The sequence below is a fragment of the Salvelinus namaycush genome, chromosome 19 (assembly GCF_016432855.1).
Source record: "Salvelinus namaycush isolate Seneca chromosome 19, SaNama_1.0, whole genome shotgun sequence".
NCBI classification, from domain to species: Eukaryota; Metazoa; Chordata; class Actinopteri; order Salmoniformes; family Salmonidae; genus Salvelinus; species Salvelinus namaycush.
In genome coordinates, this window is record NC_052325.1 from 2,300,134 (window position 1) to 2,315,640 (window position 15,507).

Below are 15,507 nucleotides of genomic sequence, written 5' to 3' on the forward strand. Positions count from 1 at the left end.
GGTACAGAGTCAATGTGGAGGCTATATACAGGGTGTTACGGTACAGAGTCAATGTGGAGGCTATATACAGGGGGTAACGGTACAGAGTCAATGTGGAGGCTATATACAGGGGGTACCAGTACAGAGTCAATGTGGAGGCTATATACAGGGTGTTACGGTACAGAGTCAATGTGGAGGCTATATACAGGGTGTTACGGTACAGAGTCAATGTGGAGGCTATATACAGGGGTACCGGTAATGAGTCAATGTGGAGGCTATATACAGGGAGTACAGGTACAGAGTCAATGTGGAGGCTATATACAGGGTGTTACGGTACAGAGTCAATGTGGAGGCTATATACAGGGGTACCGGTACAGAGTCAATGTGGAGGCTATATACAGGGTGTTACGGTACAGAGTCAATGTGGAGGCTATATACAGGGGGTACCGGTACAGAGTCAATGTGGAGGCTATATACAGGGGGTACCGGTAATGAGTCAATGTGGAGGCTATATACAGGGAGTACCGGTACAGAGTCAATGTGGAGGCTATATACAGGGAGTACCGGTAATGAGTCAATGTGCGGGGCCACAGGTTAGTCAAGGTAATTGAGGTAATATGTACATGTATGTATAGTTAAAGTGACAAGCTATCAACATTAACATAATATCATGCATTTTGTCGCTTTCTCCCTTGCAGACTCTGTCTAGATTATCCTGTGCCTACAAGACAGAGAACCAGACCAGGGTGGTGGTGTGTGACCTGGGGAACCCTATGAAAGGAGGAATTAAGGTGAGTGGATGGGAGCATGCAGATGGTATCCGTCCCGTTGACCTGAATGGGGGGGATGTCTGTTCTAGGGATTCTATTTCTATGTTGGTGGTTGACTAGACACCTAGTCAGCACCATTTCCCCAGTTCAAATTCCTGGTACATGTGAATGTACTTGGTGTTATAAAGATGATTATGATTCTGATCAGAAGGTGCGTTTACACAGGCTGCTCAAATCTGATCATTTATTGGCCCCCCCCAAAAATCAGATCTGATTGATCAAAAGTAAAACATTTTTGGAAAACATTTCAGAATTGTGCTGCCTGTATAAACACAGTACGAGACTTACAATCAGAATGGTGATGATCCCGATGGTGTGATGTTGTCTTTAGGTGCTGGCCGGACTCCGCTTCAGTGTTCATCAGCTCTCAGAGCAGGACACGTTTGTCAAGTTTGACCTGCAGATACAGAGGTAATGAGCTGGTAACAAAACGGGTTCAGAACACAGTCTTTCTTACAGGTGTGGCTTTTGGAAATAAAATTACTTTTCCTGTGCTTTATTTTCAAACAACTGGGGTATGTATACAAGTCTCTTTCGCGAGACTTTTAAATCTTAATGAGCCTAACGTGTATAAATAATGGAATGAAACGGTGTCTCACACATCGTCGAATGGTCATAACGTTAGGACCTAATTTAACTCAAATCCTTTTAGAGAAGAGACTCCCAGTACTTTCTCCCACTCACGTCCTGACTTTGTGGTAACAGACAGTGAGACTAAAAGTGTGTCCCAAACTGCACCCTACTTCCTATAGTGGACCACTTTGACGAGAGCAAATGTATAAAAAAAAAACATGGTGTTTCTGTTTTCCCTGGTTGGATTGAAAGGAGCATGTAAATGACAGAGTAGCTGTATCCTTTGTCTGTCCTTGTTGTTATGAAGGAAGACCTCTCGTTTATTCTCCCGCTATCCCAAGGTCATGCCGGTTCTCTCTAAAAAAAGATATTCTGTTGATCAAAGTCATTGTTAAATTGTTTAGAATATAGTTGAGAGCACGTGTGTCTTGTGGTGGAATTGTCTGGAGTTTCTGTATATTTCTTATGAGGCTTTAGCAGCCAGTTCAAAATCATGGACAAAAGTTACAATACAATGCAATGGTTCCACCCTGTGGACATTTTGTGTTTTAGCATCAACCTGTACTGTGTACACTGGTTATCTGATGTTTTCACGATCTGGTCTTGTTGTATAAGTTAATAATATAATATTGTCTTTCAGTTCCAACCAGTTCAACAGCACCAGCAGTCTGGTCTCCAGCATCACACAGCTGGCTGTTCTGGCCAATGTGGATATCAGAGGGTATGTTGACATGTCTTCTCCAATGAAGGTCATTACTGACCAGAAGTTTAGTCATTAAGTAGAGAAATATCATCTACTTGAAGTGTGCAAAGAATGCTTTTTCACTTTAGTATATTCTCCTGCATCTTCTCCTACCCTAATGGGCAGGTGGGAGGTCACCAACATACATCTTCTCCTACCTTAATGGGGTGGTGGGAGGTCACCAACATACATCTTCTCCTACCTTAATGGGGTGGTGTGAGGTCACCAACATACATCTGCTCCTACCCTAATGGGCAGGTGGGAGGTCACCAACACACATCTTCTCCTACCCTAATGGGCAGGTGGGAGGTCACCAACATACATCTTCTCCTACCTTAATGGGGTGGTGGGAGGTCACCAACATACATCTTCTCCTACCTTAATGGGCAGGTGGGAGGTCACCAACACACATCTTCTCCTACCCTAATGGGCAGGTGGGAGGTCACCAACATACATCTTCTCCTACCTTAATGGGGTGGTGGGAGGTCACCAACATACATCTTCTCCTACCTTAATGGGGTGGTGGGAGGTCACCAACATACATCTTCTCCTACCTTAATGGGGTGGTGGGAGGTCACCAACATACATCTTCTCCTACCTTAATGGGGTGGTGGGAGGTCACCAACATACATCTTCTCCTACCTTAATGGGGTGGTGGGAGGTCACCAACATACATCTTCTCCTACCTTAATGGGGTGGTGGGAGGTCACCAACATACATCTTCTCCTACCTTAATGGGCAGGTGGGAGGTCACCAACACACATCTTCTCCTACCCTAATGGGCAGGTGGGAGGTCACCAACATACATCTTCTCCTACCTTAATGGGGTGGTGGGAGGTCACCAACATACATCTTCTCCTACCTTAATGGGGTGGTGGGAGGTCACCAACATACATCTTCTCCTACCTTAATGGGGTGGTGGGAGGTCACCAACATACATCTTCTCCTACCTTAATGGGGTGGTGGGAGGTCACCAACATACATCTTCTCCTACCTTAATGGGGTGGTGGGAGGTCACCAACACACATCTTCTCCTACCCTAATGGGCAGGTGGGAGGTCACCAACATACATCTTCTTATACCCTAATGGGCAGGTGGGAGGTCACCAACACACATCCCTCCTACCCTAATGGGCAGGTGGGAGGTCACCAACATACATCTTCTCCTACCTTAATGGGGTGGTGGGAGGTCACCAACATACATCTTCTCCTACCTTAATGGGGTGGTGGGAGGTCACCAACATACATCTTCTCCTACCTTAATGGGGTGGTGGGAGGTCACCAACATACATCTTCTCCTACCTTAATGGGGTGGTGGGAGGTCACCAACACACATCTTCTCCTACCCTAATGGGCAGGTGGGAGGTCACCAACATACATCTTCTCCTACCTTAATGGGGTGGTGGGAGGTCACCAACACACATCTTCTCCTACCTTAATGGGGTGGTGGGAGGTCACCAACATACATCTTCTCCTACCTTAATGGGGTGGTGGGAGGTCACCAACATACATCTTCTCCTACCTTAATGGGGTGGTGGGAGGTCACCAACACACATCCCTCCTACCTTAATGGTGTGGTGGAAGGTCACCAACACACATCCCTCCTACCTTAATGGGGTGGTGGGAGGTCACCAACACACATCCCTCCTACCTTAATGGGGTGGTGGGAGGTCACCAACATACATCTTCTTATACCCTAATGGGCAGGTGGGAGGTCACCAACACACATCCCTCCTACCCTAATGGGCAGGTGGGAGGTCACCAACATACATCTTCTCCTACCTTAATGGGGTGGTGGGAGGTCACCAACATACATCTTCTCCTACCCTAATGGGCAGGTGGGAGATCACCAACACACATAACTCCTACCTTAATGGGGTGGTGGGAGGTCACCAACACACATCCCTCCTACCCTAATGGGCAGGTGGGAGGTCACCAACATACATCTTCTCCTACCTTAATGGGGTGGTGGGAGGTCACCAACATACATCTTCTCCTACCTTAATGGGGTGGTGGGAGGTCACCAACATACATCTTCTTATACCTTAATGGGCAGGTGGGAGGTCACCAACACACATCTTCTTATACCTTAATGGGCAGGTGGGAGGTCACCAACATACATCTTCTCCTACCCTAATGGGCAGGTGGGAGGTCACCAACATACGTCATAAAGTGCAGATTGCATTTAGATTATAATTAGCAGGTAATTAGCAGGTAATGAGTAAATATCTGCCGGCTCAAATCCCAGGTGGGACCTTCAGCTGAGTCTGTGCCTCAGAGCTGAGGGTTTGTTACAGAATGGTTTAGTTTGATGGAATGTATGTATCCCATGATAAATGGTTTAGTAGCAAAGACAGTACTGATGTACCCTACCATCTCTGATATAGTAAGGACTTTACTGATTCACGGTAACAGAATGTGAAGAAACGCAGAATGTACTTTATAAATATGTACCCCAATCCCTTTCCTCTGCTGTAGGGTGGCGGCTCCTGACCAGGTCTTCCTGCCCATCGCTAACTGGAAGCCCAAAGAGAACCTTGTCGTAGGAGACGACATCGGTCCAGAAATACAGCACATCTATGAGGTCAACCATGACACTGTTCCCTATATAGGCTGGTCAAATTACACCCTATTCCCTATATAGGCTGGTCAAAAGTAATGCACTATATTGGGTTCCATGTCATGACATTAGACCCACCGTGTCATGACATTAGACCCGCCGTGTCGTGACATTAGACCTGCCGTGGCGTGACATTAGACACGATGTGTCGTGACATTAAACCCGACGTGTCGTGACATTAGACCCGCTGTGTCGTGACATTAGACCCGCTGTGTCGTGACATTAGACCCGCCGTGTCGTGACATTAGACCCGCTGTGTCGTGACATTAGACCCGCCGTGTCGTGACATTAGACCCGCCATGTAATTTACCTGTAGATGAATGTCAACTGATAAATGTAAAAACGGACATAGCTGACCTTTCACATAATACCATTAATCACCAGTATAAGTCAGTGAAGCCTGGAGCACTACCGGTAACTACAATCTGTCTTATTACAGTTGCGTAACAGAGGTCCCAGTACCTTCAGCAAGGCCATGCTGGACATCGAGTGGCCCTACAGGTTCAACAACGGCTCTCTGCTCTACATCACTAAACTAGAGGTGGACGGAGGCATGAACTGCAGTACAGACATGGAGATCAACCCACTCAATGTCTCAGTATGTGATATTCCCTCCCTTCCGTTCACCCTTCCATTCACCATTTCATTCAGCCTTCCATTCACCCTTCCTTTCTCCCTTCCATTCACCCTTCCATTCAGCCTTCCATTCACCCTTCCATTCAGCCTAGACACTGGCTCTTTTTCAATTGTCTAAACAGTCTGTCCTCTTCGATGCTCCTCACATTTATTGCACTGATCTGAAAGAAGTGACCAGGTGAACGTCAGCCTGGCGACCAGGTGAACGTCGGCCTGGCGACTAGGTGAACGTCATCCTGGCGACCAGGTGGACGTCATCCTGGCGACCAGGTGGACGTCAGCCTGGCGACCAGGTGGACGTCAGCCTGGCGACCAGGTGGACGTCAGCCTGGCGACCAGGTGGACGTCAGCCTGGCGACCAGGTGGACGTCAGCCTGGCGACCAGGTGGACGTCAGCCTGGCGACCAGGTGGACGTCAGCCTGGAGACCAGGTGAACGTCAGCCTGGAGACCAGGTGGACGTCAGCCTGGAGACCAGGTGATCGTCAGCCTGGCGACCAGGTGAACGTCAGCCTGGAGACCAGGTGAACGTCAGCCTGGCGACCAGGTGAACGTCAGCCTGGCGACCAGGTGAACGTCAGCCTGGCGACCAGGTGAACGTCAGCCTGGAGACCAGGTGAACGTCAGCCTGGCGACCAGGTGAACGTCAGCCTGGCGACCAGGTGAACGTCAGCCTGGAGACCAGGTGAACGTCATCCTGGCGACCAGGTGGACGTCAGCCTGACGATAAACTAAGCTGCCACTGCGTTGTTACACCAGTCAGTATTTTCAATCAGTTCAAATGAACAAGAGGAGACAATGAGGGACAGATTGTTAAACAGTTGAGATAGAGCCTACGTTGCTATTGGTGACATAATAATCTATTTGTCCGTTGTAGAATCCTCTGTCAGGAGAGACAAATGGTTCAGCTTCCACCAGTGGAGACAACACAGAGGGCAGGAACAGAAACCATGTTCACCGCAGAGAGCTGGCGAGGAAAGAGATGGAGGGAGACCTGGAAACTCTGGTAATGGCGTGATTACCTGGCTAATGCTGTACTGTCATTTACACCAGGGTTTCGGGTCAATTCCATTTCATTTCAGTTGATTCAGGAAGTAAACTGCAAAGTCTGAAATGTACTTCCTGAATCGTTAACCCTGTTGGCTACAGTACTAATGTAATCATACAGATAGCATTAGCCATATGGATTGTGTGTGTGTTTTAATGTCACTCTGATTGTGTGTCTGCTCACTCAGGACTGTTCGAAGGCCCAGTGCCTGAAGATCCGGTGTCAGATGGGCCGTCTGGAGAGAGGTCAGAGTACAACCTTGTACATCTACTCCAGACTGGGAGTGGCCACCTTCCTCAAGGTGAGTCTGTTATCCCCTAGAGCAGGAGTTTTCAAACTCTTAACATACCAGGTCTGGAGCCTGCTGTGTTTCTTTTCTACCTGATAATTAAATGTACCCTCTAAATCACTCCCTGATTAGAGGGGAACAATGGAGAAATAAAAAACACAGTGGAACTGGCTTCGAGGTATCGAGTTTAGTTTTAAGGGCCCTAGAGGTTATATACTCGCCTGGTGGTCCCAGATGTGTTTGTGCTGTGTGGTATTGTACGTTCACTCAAGACTGGGGGGGTGACCACCTTCCTCAAGATGAGACATTCCACCTACTGTAGTTGAAGCATACAGCAGGGCTGTGTTCATTAGGCACCAAACGGGACTGAAACATTGGAGGTACTATCTGTCCAATGAGAAATACAGTTTCTGATTTCCATTTCAAGACATGGTGCTACAGTGTGCCCCGGTGGCGATTTTAGCATGTGAATCTTGGTGGGGCAAACTGCATGCCAGCAAAGCCACAAAACAACACTAAACAATACATGAATTACACTATAACAGTGACCATCGGTGCCCACAAACTGTTAGGGCCTACATAAAGCTGTCCCAACAGCAGAGTCCCAACAGCATTCCCAACACCTTAACACTGCTACACCTGGCTATCAGCAGAGCCTTGTCTGGCAGAGAAACAGATTATTCAGCCTCATTTACTGGTTTTAGAAAAAAACATAGCTGATATTGCTGACTTGCTTAAACAAATGTGGTTTCTACAGACAATTGAGATGTACAAACTATGGCATAAGGGGATGACAAGTGGATAAGAGGCAATCCGTAATTTCGATTAAGACATTAATGAGCGAGCTAGGACGGACGTTGTCAATATAACTATTTGTTCGGCACTTTTGAAACGTACAGCGACAGAATTCAGAACATGGGCTGTTCTTAGTGTTCTCCCTGTACACCAAATCAGAACCGTAGGATAAATAAAGGTGGCATACAAGCAGACAATGAAAGCTCTTACAATTCAACAATTTAATTTCTCTAAAACAGGTTATAGACTACTTGTGCACCACCAAGTCAGAACAGTAGGCGAAATTAAGATGGGAAAATAGAACAAATTATTAGGGTGAGGCACATGGTCTACTAACAACTTACTACACAACATACACTTAGTATTACTTTCTTAGCTACAGTATACATATTTCCCATATCTCCCACATCATTTATGAAGCAGTGTACAAGACATTTTTGGACTCACCTTGTTGTGCAATGCTCACTTGAACAGAAAGGTGGCACGACGGTCCTTCGTGGGCAAATTTTGTCATCAAAGTCTGGCATTCTCTGGATTTATGGTGCTTTCACGGCAACTGGGAACTCGGCAAAAAAACAAGGTTGAATCATGATGACGTCAGTGTTCTTTAGTTAGCCACTGATTCCTTCCAAACCACTCATTGTTGAATTTGCGATTTCCATCTTGTTGTGTAGTGTTTATGTCCAATGGCCGATGAGCACCAACACGTTTTATCTATAATTTCACTTCATTACTTCTCTTCATATGACAAGGATTAAAAAGGATTTGCCAGTAGATTGTCGACTTGATTCATGATGACTGCTAGCTTGCTAGCTAAGATTTTGAAAGTATGATGTTGACATGATCAGTCCAATCAAAGCTACTGTAGATATAACGTGATTTGACGTCATTTTATCTGTGGCCAATAACCTTAAGCCTTCTTGGATGGGCACTTCTAATGTAACGCTATGGCAGCACCCAAAGGGGCTTGAATTTGAGGTCTACCCTTAGATTTGGCAGTGACGTAGTGTCCCCACGAGTGACAGAACACTGAGCCAATCACGGCGCAACAAGAGAACATTACTAACCCTTTTCCACTGGCTGCCCCAACACCACAGAAAGCACAGAGCTGAAACACCTGAATCAAGAAAGACAAAAAGAGACCATGTTTGTATGGAGGGTTTATTAACTCAATTATTTTTATTGTTTGCAAACTGATATGTGACACGTATTAATGCCAAAATAACATGCAGACAACCCAAAATACCCTGAATGACGGGTCGCCACTGGTGTGCCCTAATGAACAAGAGCCTGGTACACAAGGTTGAAGCATATGCTTGAAGTGTATGCTTGGTAAGCTCGCTATAGACGCATCACACTGGATCTGCACAAATAGATCTGGCACCACCAGGCTAGCTATATGGGCCATAACTTAAATAGATCTGGCACCACCAGGCTAGCTATATGGGCCATAACTCAAATAGATCTGGCACCACCAGGCTAGCTATATGGGCCATAACTTAAATAGATCTGGCACCACCAGGCTAGCTATAGGGGCCATAACTTAAATAGATCTGGCACCACCAGGCTAGCTATATGGGCCATAACTTAAATAGATCTGGCACCACCAGGCAAGCTATATGGGCCATAACTTAAATAGATATGGCACCACCAGGCTAGCTATATGGGCCATAACTTAAATATATCTGGCACCACCAGGCTAGCTATATGGGCCATAACTTAAATAGATCTGGCACCACCAGGCTAGCTATATGAGCCATAACTTAAATAGATCTGGCACCACCAGGCTAGCTATATGAGCCATAACTTAAATAGATCTGGCACCACCAGGCTAGCTATATGGGCCATAACTTAAATAGATCTGGCACCACCAGGCTAGCTATATGGGCCATAACTTAAATAGATCTGGCACCACCAGGCTAGCTATATGGGCCATAACTTAAATAGATCTGGCACCACCAGGCTAGCTATATGGGCCATAACTTAAATAGATCTGGCACCACCACGCTAGCTATATGGGCCATAACTTAAATAGATCTGGCACCACCAGGCTAGCTATATGAGCCATAACTTAAATAGATCTGGCACCACCAGGCTAGCTATATGGGCCATAACTTAAATAGATCTGGCACCACCACGCTAGCTATATGGGCCATAACTTAAATAGATCTGGCACCACCACGCTAGCTATATGGGCCATAACTTAAATAGGTCTGGCACCACCAGGCTAGCTATATGAGCCATAACTTTAAAAAAAGCCTAGTATGTTGGCTACCTTTTGATGTAATAAAATCGAGCTGTGATGATGTGTTTCTTTCATCCAGACTGAGAGCCAGAACCGATCGTTCACCGTGAGATCCTCCGCTTCCTTCAGCGTCATAGAGATGCCTTATAACAAGAACCTGGTGTCTGAGCTGCCCTCCAACGCTATTACGGTGAGTCACACGAAGGCATCACGGACATGAACCAGGTCTGCCTCTGAAATGGAACCCCAGTCTCTCTCTATATAGTCCACTACTTTTTGACCAGAGTCCATAGGATCCTATATGGTTCTATGTGGCTGGCTACTACCACAGCAAATAGGTCATTTCCGTTGTGTCTCTCCTGTGTATTGGTTGAATAGAGATGTGTTGTATTGTAAAACCCTGTGATGTGTCCTTCAGGTCAGTATGTCAGTGATCTGGGTGAAATCTGATCCTGAACCTGTCCCTGGGTGGGTGGTGGCCCTGGCTGTGCTGGCAGGACTGCTGCTGCTGGCTCTGCTGATCTTCATCATGTATAAGGTGAGTCCAAACCTTCCCTTGCCTCCTATCCTCTCTTGTTTCCATTAAAAATCCATCTAGTGGTCGGCGTTGAAAATTAGGCATAAGCTAAAAACACTGGTAGGGTAAATTCGTTTTTTGAATTCTATCCCTTTTTTTGACAGCACACACCTTTCGATTTGAAATGAAAACCTTCCATACGTATTCTTCCATTGTAGAAGTGCTCAGAAAGTCACTTTTTTTTTGGACCTGAATGCCAAAACATTCATGAGATAAAAGGGGCTCAAAGTTAATTTTTGCATATCCCAAAGTACCATGAGACATCCATGTTTTCATCACTGGAAAATATATAACGGTTGAGATTGATATCATTTAAAAGCTTACAAACAGGGTTTTCAAATTATTTTATAATTTCTTGAAATGTTTTTTTTTTAATAGAAATTGTCATTTTTTTAACCTTCTTGTTGTCACCTGTCAAGTCCTGACAAGGAGTGGATGGATTTCTTAGCCGTTGTGATAGCCTTTTTGTAGACTGGATCTGCCTGTTCAGATAACAGCGCTTTGAGATTCCTTCTGTAATGAAAAGCGCTATAGAAGTTGAATAAGTGATTAGTAGAATTAGAGGACGTAGGATCCTAATTGTCTGTGCCTCCTCCCTCCCTCCAGCTGGGTTTCTTCAAGCGTGTACGCCCCCCTCAGGAGGACAACACGGAGAAGGAACAGCTGGCACCGCAGGAGAATGGTGACAGGAACAATGAAGCCTGAGACCTCCAGCAACCCCCTAGAGGTCTCCAGACTTCAATGCAACACCAGGACCATCATCTACACAGTATCTCACGAGTAGAACATTTTGCAAATCACAAAAAAAAAAAGAGTCCCATCTAGCCAGCAGATATTTAGGAGACCTCATGCGCTGTCCTAACCAGTTAACAGTTACCAGTTGGTGTCTTGATAATAGAAAAAGGCAGCTTAGTCTGTGGTTCCTGCACCATAGACAGATTCCTGCACCATAGACAGGTTTCTGCACCATAGACAGATTCCTGCACCATAGACAGGTTCCTGCACCATAGACAGGTTTCTGCACCATAGACAGGTTCCTGCACCATAGACAGGTTTCTGCACCATAGACAGGTTTCTGCACCATAGACAGGTTTCTGCACCATAGACAGGTTCCTGCACCATAGACAGGTTTCTGCACCATAGACAGGTTTCTGCACCATAGACAGGTTCCTGCACCATAGACAGGTTTCTGCACCATAGACAGGTTCCTGCACCATAGACAGGTTTCTGCACCATAGACAGGTTTCTGCACCATAGACAGGTTTCTGCACCATAGACAGGTTCCTGCACCATAGACAGGTTTCTGCACCATAGACAGGTTCCTGCACCATAGACAGGTTTCTGCACCATAGACAGGTTCCTGCACCATAGACAGGTTTCTGCACCATAGACAGGTTCCTGCACCATAGACAGGTTTCTGCACCATAGACAGGTTTCTGCACCATAGACAGGTTTCTGCACCATAGACAGGTTTCTGCACCATAGACAGGTTTCTGCACCATAGACAGGTTCCTGCACCATAGACAGGTTCCTGCACCATAGACAGGTTTCTGCACCATAGACAGGTTCCTGCACCATAGACAGGTTTCTGCACCATAGACAGGTTTCTGCACCATAGACAGGTTTCTGCACCATAGACAGGTTCCTGCACCATAGACAGGTTTCTGCACAATTGACAGTCAATTACTTTTGAGTTGAAAGAATGTTTAGCTATTTCTTTGATCAACCCATAAATAATCTAGACTTACATCTGTCGCTGTTGACAACGATTTCACAAGAGGCCTAATTCACATGATATGACTAAATAACTATAGCCACTAGGCCAGGGCTGCCCAACCCTCTTCCTGGAGATCTACTGTCCTGTAGGTTTTCAGTCCAACCCTCTTCCTGGAGATCTACTGTCCTGTAGGTTATCAGCCCAACCCTCTTCCTGGAGATCTACTGTCCTGTAAGTTATCAGTCCAACCCTCTTCCTGGAGATCTACTGTCCTGTAGGTTTTCAGTCCAACCCTCTTCCTGGAGATCTACTGTCCTGTAGGTTATCAGTCCAACCCTCTTCCTGGAGATCTACTGTCCTGTAGGTTATCAGTCCAACCCTCTTCCTGGAGATCTACTGTCCTGTAGGTTATCAGTCCAACCCTCTTCCTGGAGATCTACTGTCCTGTAGGTTTTCAGTCCAACCCTCTTCCTGGAGATCTACTGTCCTGTAGGTTATCAGTCCAACCCTCTTCCTGGAGATCTACTGTCCTGTAGGTTATCAGTCCAACCCTCTTCCTGGAGATCTACTGTCCTGTAGGTTATCAGTCCAACCCTCTTCCTGGAGATCTACTGTCCTGTAGGTTATCAGCCCAACCCTCTTCCTGGAGATCTACTGTCCTGTAGGTTATCAGTCCAACCCTCTTCCTGGAGATCTACTGTCCTGTAGGTTATCAGTCCAACCCTCTTCCTGGAGATCTACTGTCCTGTAGGTTATCAGTCCAAACCTCTTCCTGGAGATCTACTGTCCTGTAGGTTATCAGTCCAACCCTCTTCCTGGAGATCTACTGTCCTATAGGTTTTCAGTCCAACCCTCTTCCTGGAGATCTACTGTCCTGTAGGTTATCAGCCCAACCCTCTTCCTGGAGATCTACTGTCCTGTAGGTTATCAGTCCAATCCTCTTCCTGGAGATCTACTGTCCTGTAGGTTATCAGCCCAACCCTCTTCCTGGAGATCTACTGTCCTGTAGGTTATCAGACCAACCCTCTTCCTGGAGATCTACTGTCCTGTAGGTTATCAGACCAACCCTCTTCCTGGAGATCTACTGTCCTGTAGGTTATCAGACCAACCCTCTTCCTGGAGATCTACTGTCCTGTAAGTTATCAGTCCAACCCTCTTCCTGGAGATCTACTGTCCTTTAGGTTATCAGTCCAACCCTCTTCCTGGAGATCTACTGTCCTGTAGGTTATCAGTCCAACCCTCTTCCTGGAGATCTACTGTCCTGTAGGTTATCAGTCCAACCCTCTTCCTCGAGATCTACTGTCCTGTAGGTTATCAGTCCAACCCTCTTCCTGGAGATCTACTGTCCTGTAGGTTATCAGTCCAACCCTCTTCCTGGAGATCTACTGTCCTGTAGGTTATCAGTCCAACCCTCTTCCTGGAGATCTACTGTCCTGTAGGTTATCAGACCAACCCTCTTCCTGGAGATCTACTGTCCTGTAGGTTATCAGACCAACCCTCTTCCTGGAGATCTACTGTCCTGTAAGTTATCAGTCCAACCCTCTTCCTGGAGATCTACTGTCCTTTAGGTTATCAGTCCAACCCTCTTCCTGGAGATCTACTGTCCTGTAGGTTATCAGTCCAACCCTCTTCCTGGAGATCTACTGTCCTGTAGGTTATCAGTCCAACCCTCTTCCTGGAGATCTACTGTCCTGTAGGTTATCAGTCCAACCCTCTTCCTGGAGATCTACTGTCCTGTAGGTTATCAGTCCAACCCTCTTCCTGGAGATCTACTGTCCTGTAGGTTATCAGTCCAACCCTCTTCCTGGAGATCTACTGTCCTGTAGGTTATCAGTCCAATCCTCTTCCTGGAGATCTACTGTCCTGTAGGTTATCAGCCCAACCCTCTTCCTGGAGATCTACTGTCCTGTAGGTTATCAGACCAACCCTCTTCCTGGAGATCTACTGTCCTGTAGGTTATCAGACCAACCCTCTTCCTGGAGATCTACTGTCCTGTAGGTTATCAGACCAACCCTCTTCCTGGAGATCTACTGTCCTGTAAGTTATCAGTCCAACCCTCTTCCTGGAGATCTACTGTCCTTTAGGTTATCAGTCCAACCCTCTTCCTGGAGATCTACTGTCCTGTAGGTTATCAGTCCAACCCTCTTCCTGGAGATCTACTGTCCTGTAGGTTATCAGTCCAACCCTCTTCCTCGAGATCTACTGTCCTGTAGGTTATCAGTCCAACCCTCTTCCTGGAGATCTACTGTCCTGTAGGTTATCAGTCCAACCCTCTTCCTGGAGATCTACTGTCCTGTAGGTTATCAGTCCAACCCTCTTCCTGGAGATCTACTGTCCTGTAGGTTATCAGTCCAACCCATCGTTTGCAACCATGTCATCACCATCTTTTTCCCTTGTGCAGAACCTCAAACTGTCGTGATTACCAGCTGAGATAAACTTTATGAGTTGATTTTTGGCTAGATCAGTGTCTTTAACATCCTAAAACCTACTCTGAGCTGTGAGTTTTTGTTCTTTAAACCAGGTTCTAATACGATTCCTATGACCTTTTCTGAGATGGTTTGTGGATACGTGGCCTTGGTCCTGTATGTTTTCACAAAGCATCTCAGAATAAGTGTGGTGATTGTAGGATCAGCCGTACCAGTACTCCTCCTGGACACCTGGCTGTTTATAGTTGCATCTGGACGACACTTACTGTACGATATGGATGAGAGGAGTGAAAAATAGTGGTTTGATTAAGTGCTGTTGTATATAATCTTTGACTTCCAGACTCTCTCTCTCTCTCCTTTTTATTCTTCTGTTTATTTTTCTGCGTCTTAGAAGCTGTGTCGACATAGGCAGCCCAATTCTGATCTTTTTGGACCAATCAGATCGGCTCGGGATAAAACATCTGATGTGAAAAGATCTGATGTGGTTGATCAAAAGATCAGAATTGGGCTGCCTGTATAGACGTAACCTTGGTGCACTAGACTTTCAGTTAAATTAATTGCTGCAACATTGTGAATATGAGACAGCAATTATGATATGTGGTGTTAAGTCAGAGGGATAGTTATTTAATAATAATATTGTAAGGTCTTTAAAGACACGGCATGATTGGTGTTAAAATAATTTTGTATGGTTACTGCAAGGTGTTTGATAGCAGGACATACTATGGGAAGGGTTGTATATTCATATGAATTCTTTGATGAATAATTAATTGATGTGTTGTTTCTGCTCTATAAAAATATAGGGCAGTTTAATATATAACTAGGGCTTTCAACTGTAATATGTTATTTTCCTACGTGTGTAGGTGTACGACAAATCACAAGTTTCTGTGTAAATGTTTTGTATAAAATGTCTTCCCAGAATGACTTTACCGATATTGGGTGATCATCACATTTGTTGTTCATATTAGTCACACTAACCAATCAAACAGTAACACAGGAGTCACACTAACCAATCAAACAGTAACACAGGAGTCA

General features: G+C 45.8%; 1 protein-coding gene across 1 annotated transcript in view; it reads left to right on the plus strand.

Moving 5' to 3' along the window:
* Positions 1–12,252, plus strand: part of LOC120064520 (integrin alpha-V-like) — a 92,300-nt gene extending 80,048 nt beyond the window's left edge. Inside the window, exons 26-35 of the mRNA XM_039015134.1 lie at positions 678–770; positions 1,141–1,220; positions 2,023–2,103; positions 4,602–4,707; positions 5,183–5,341; positions 6,256–6,384; positions 6,614–6,727; positions 9,835–9,945; positions 10,174–10,293; positions 10,939–12,252. Of these exons, the coding sequence (XP_038871062.1) occupies positions 678–770; positions 1,141–1,220; positions 2,023–2,103; positions 4,602–4,707; positions 5,183–5,341; positions 6,256–6,384; positions 6,614–6,727; positions 9,835–9,945; positions 10,174–10,293; positions 10,939–11,037 (1,092 nt within the window). The 3' untranslated portion in view covers positions 11,038–12,252. The remainder of the gene's footprint in view (positions 1–677; positions 771–1,140; positions 1,221–2,022; positions 2,104–4,601; positions 4,708–5,182; positions 5,342–6,255; positions 6,385–6,613; positions 6,728–9,834; positions 9,946–10,173; positions 10,294–10,938) is intronic.
* Positions 12,253–15,507: the final 3,255 nt, after the last annotated feature.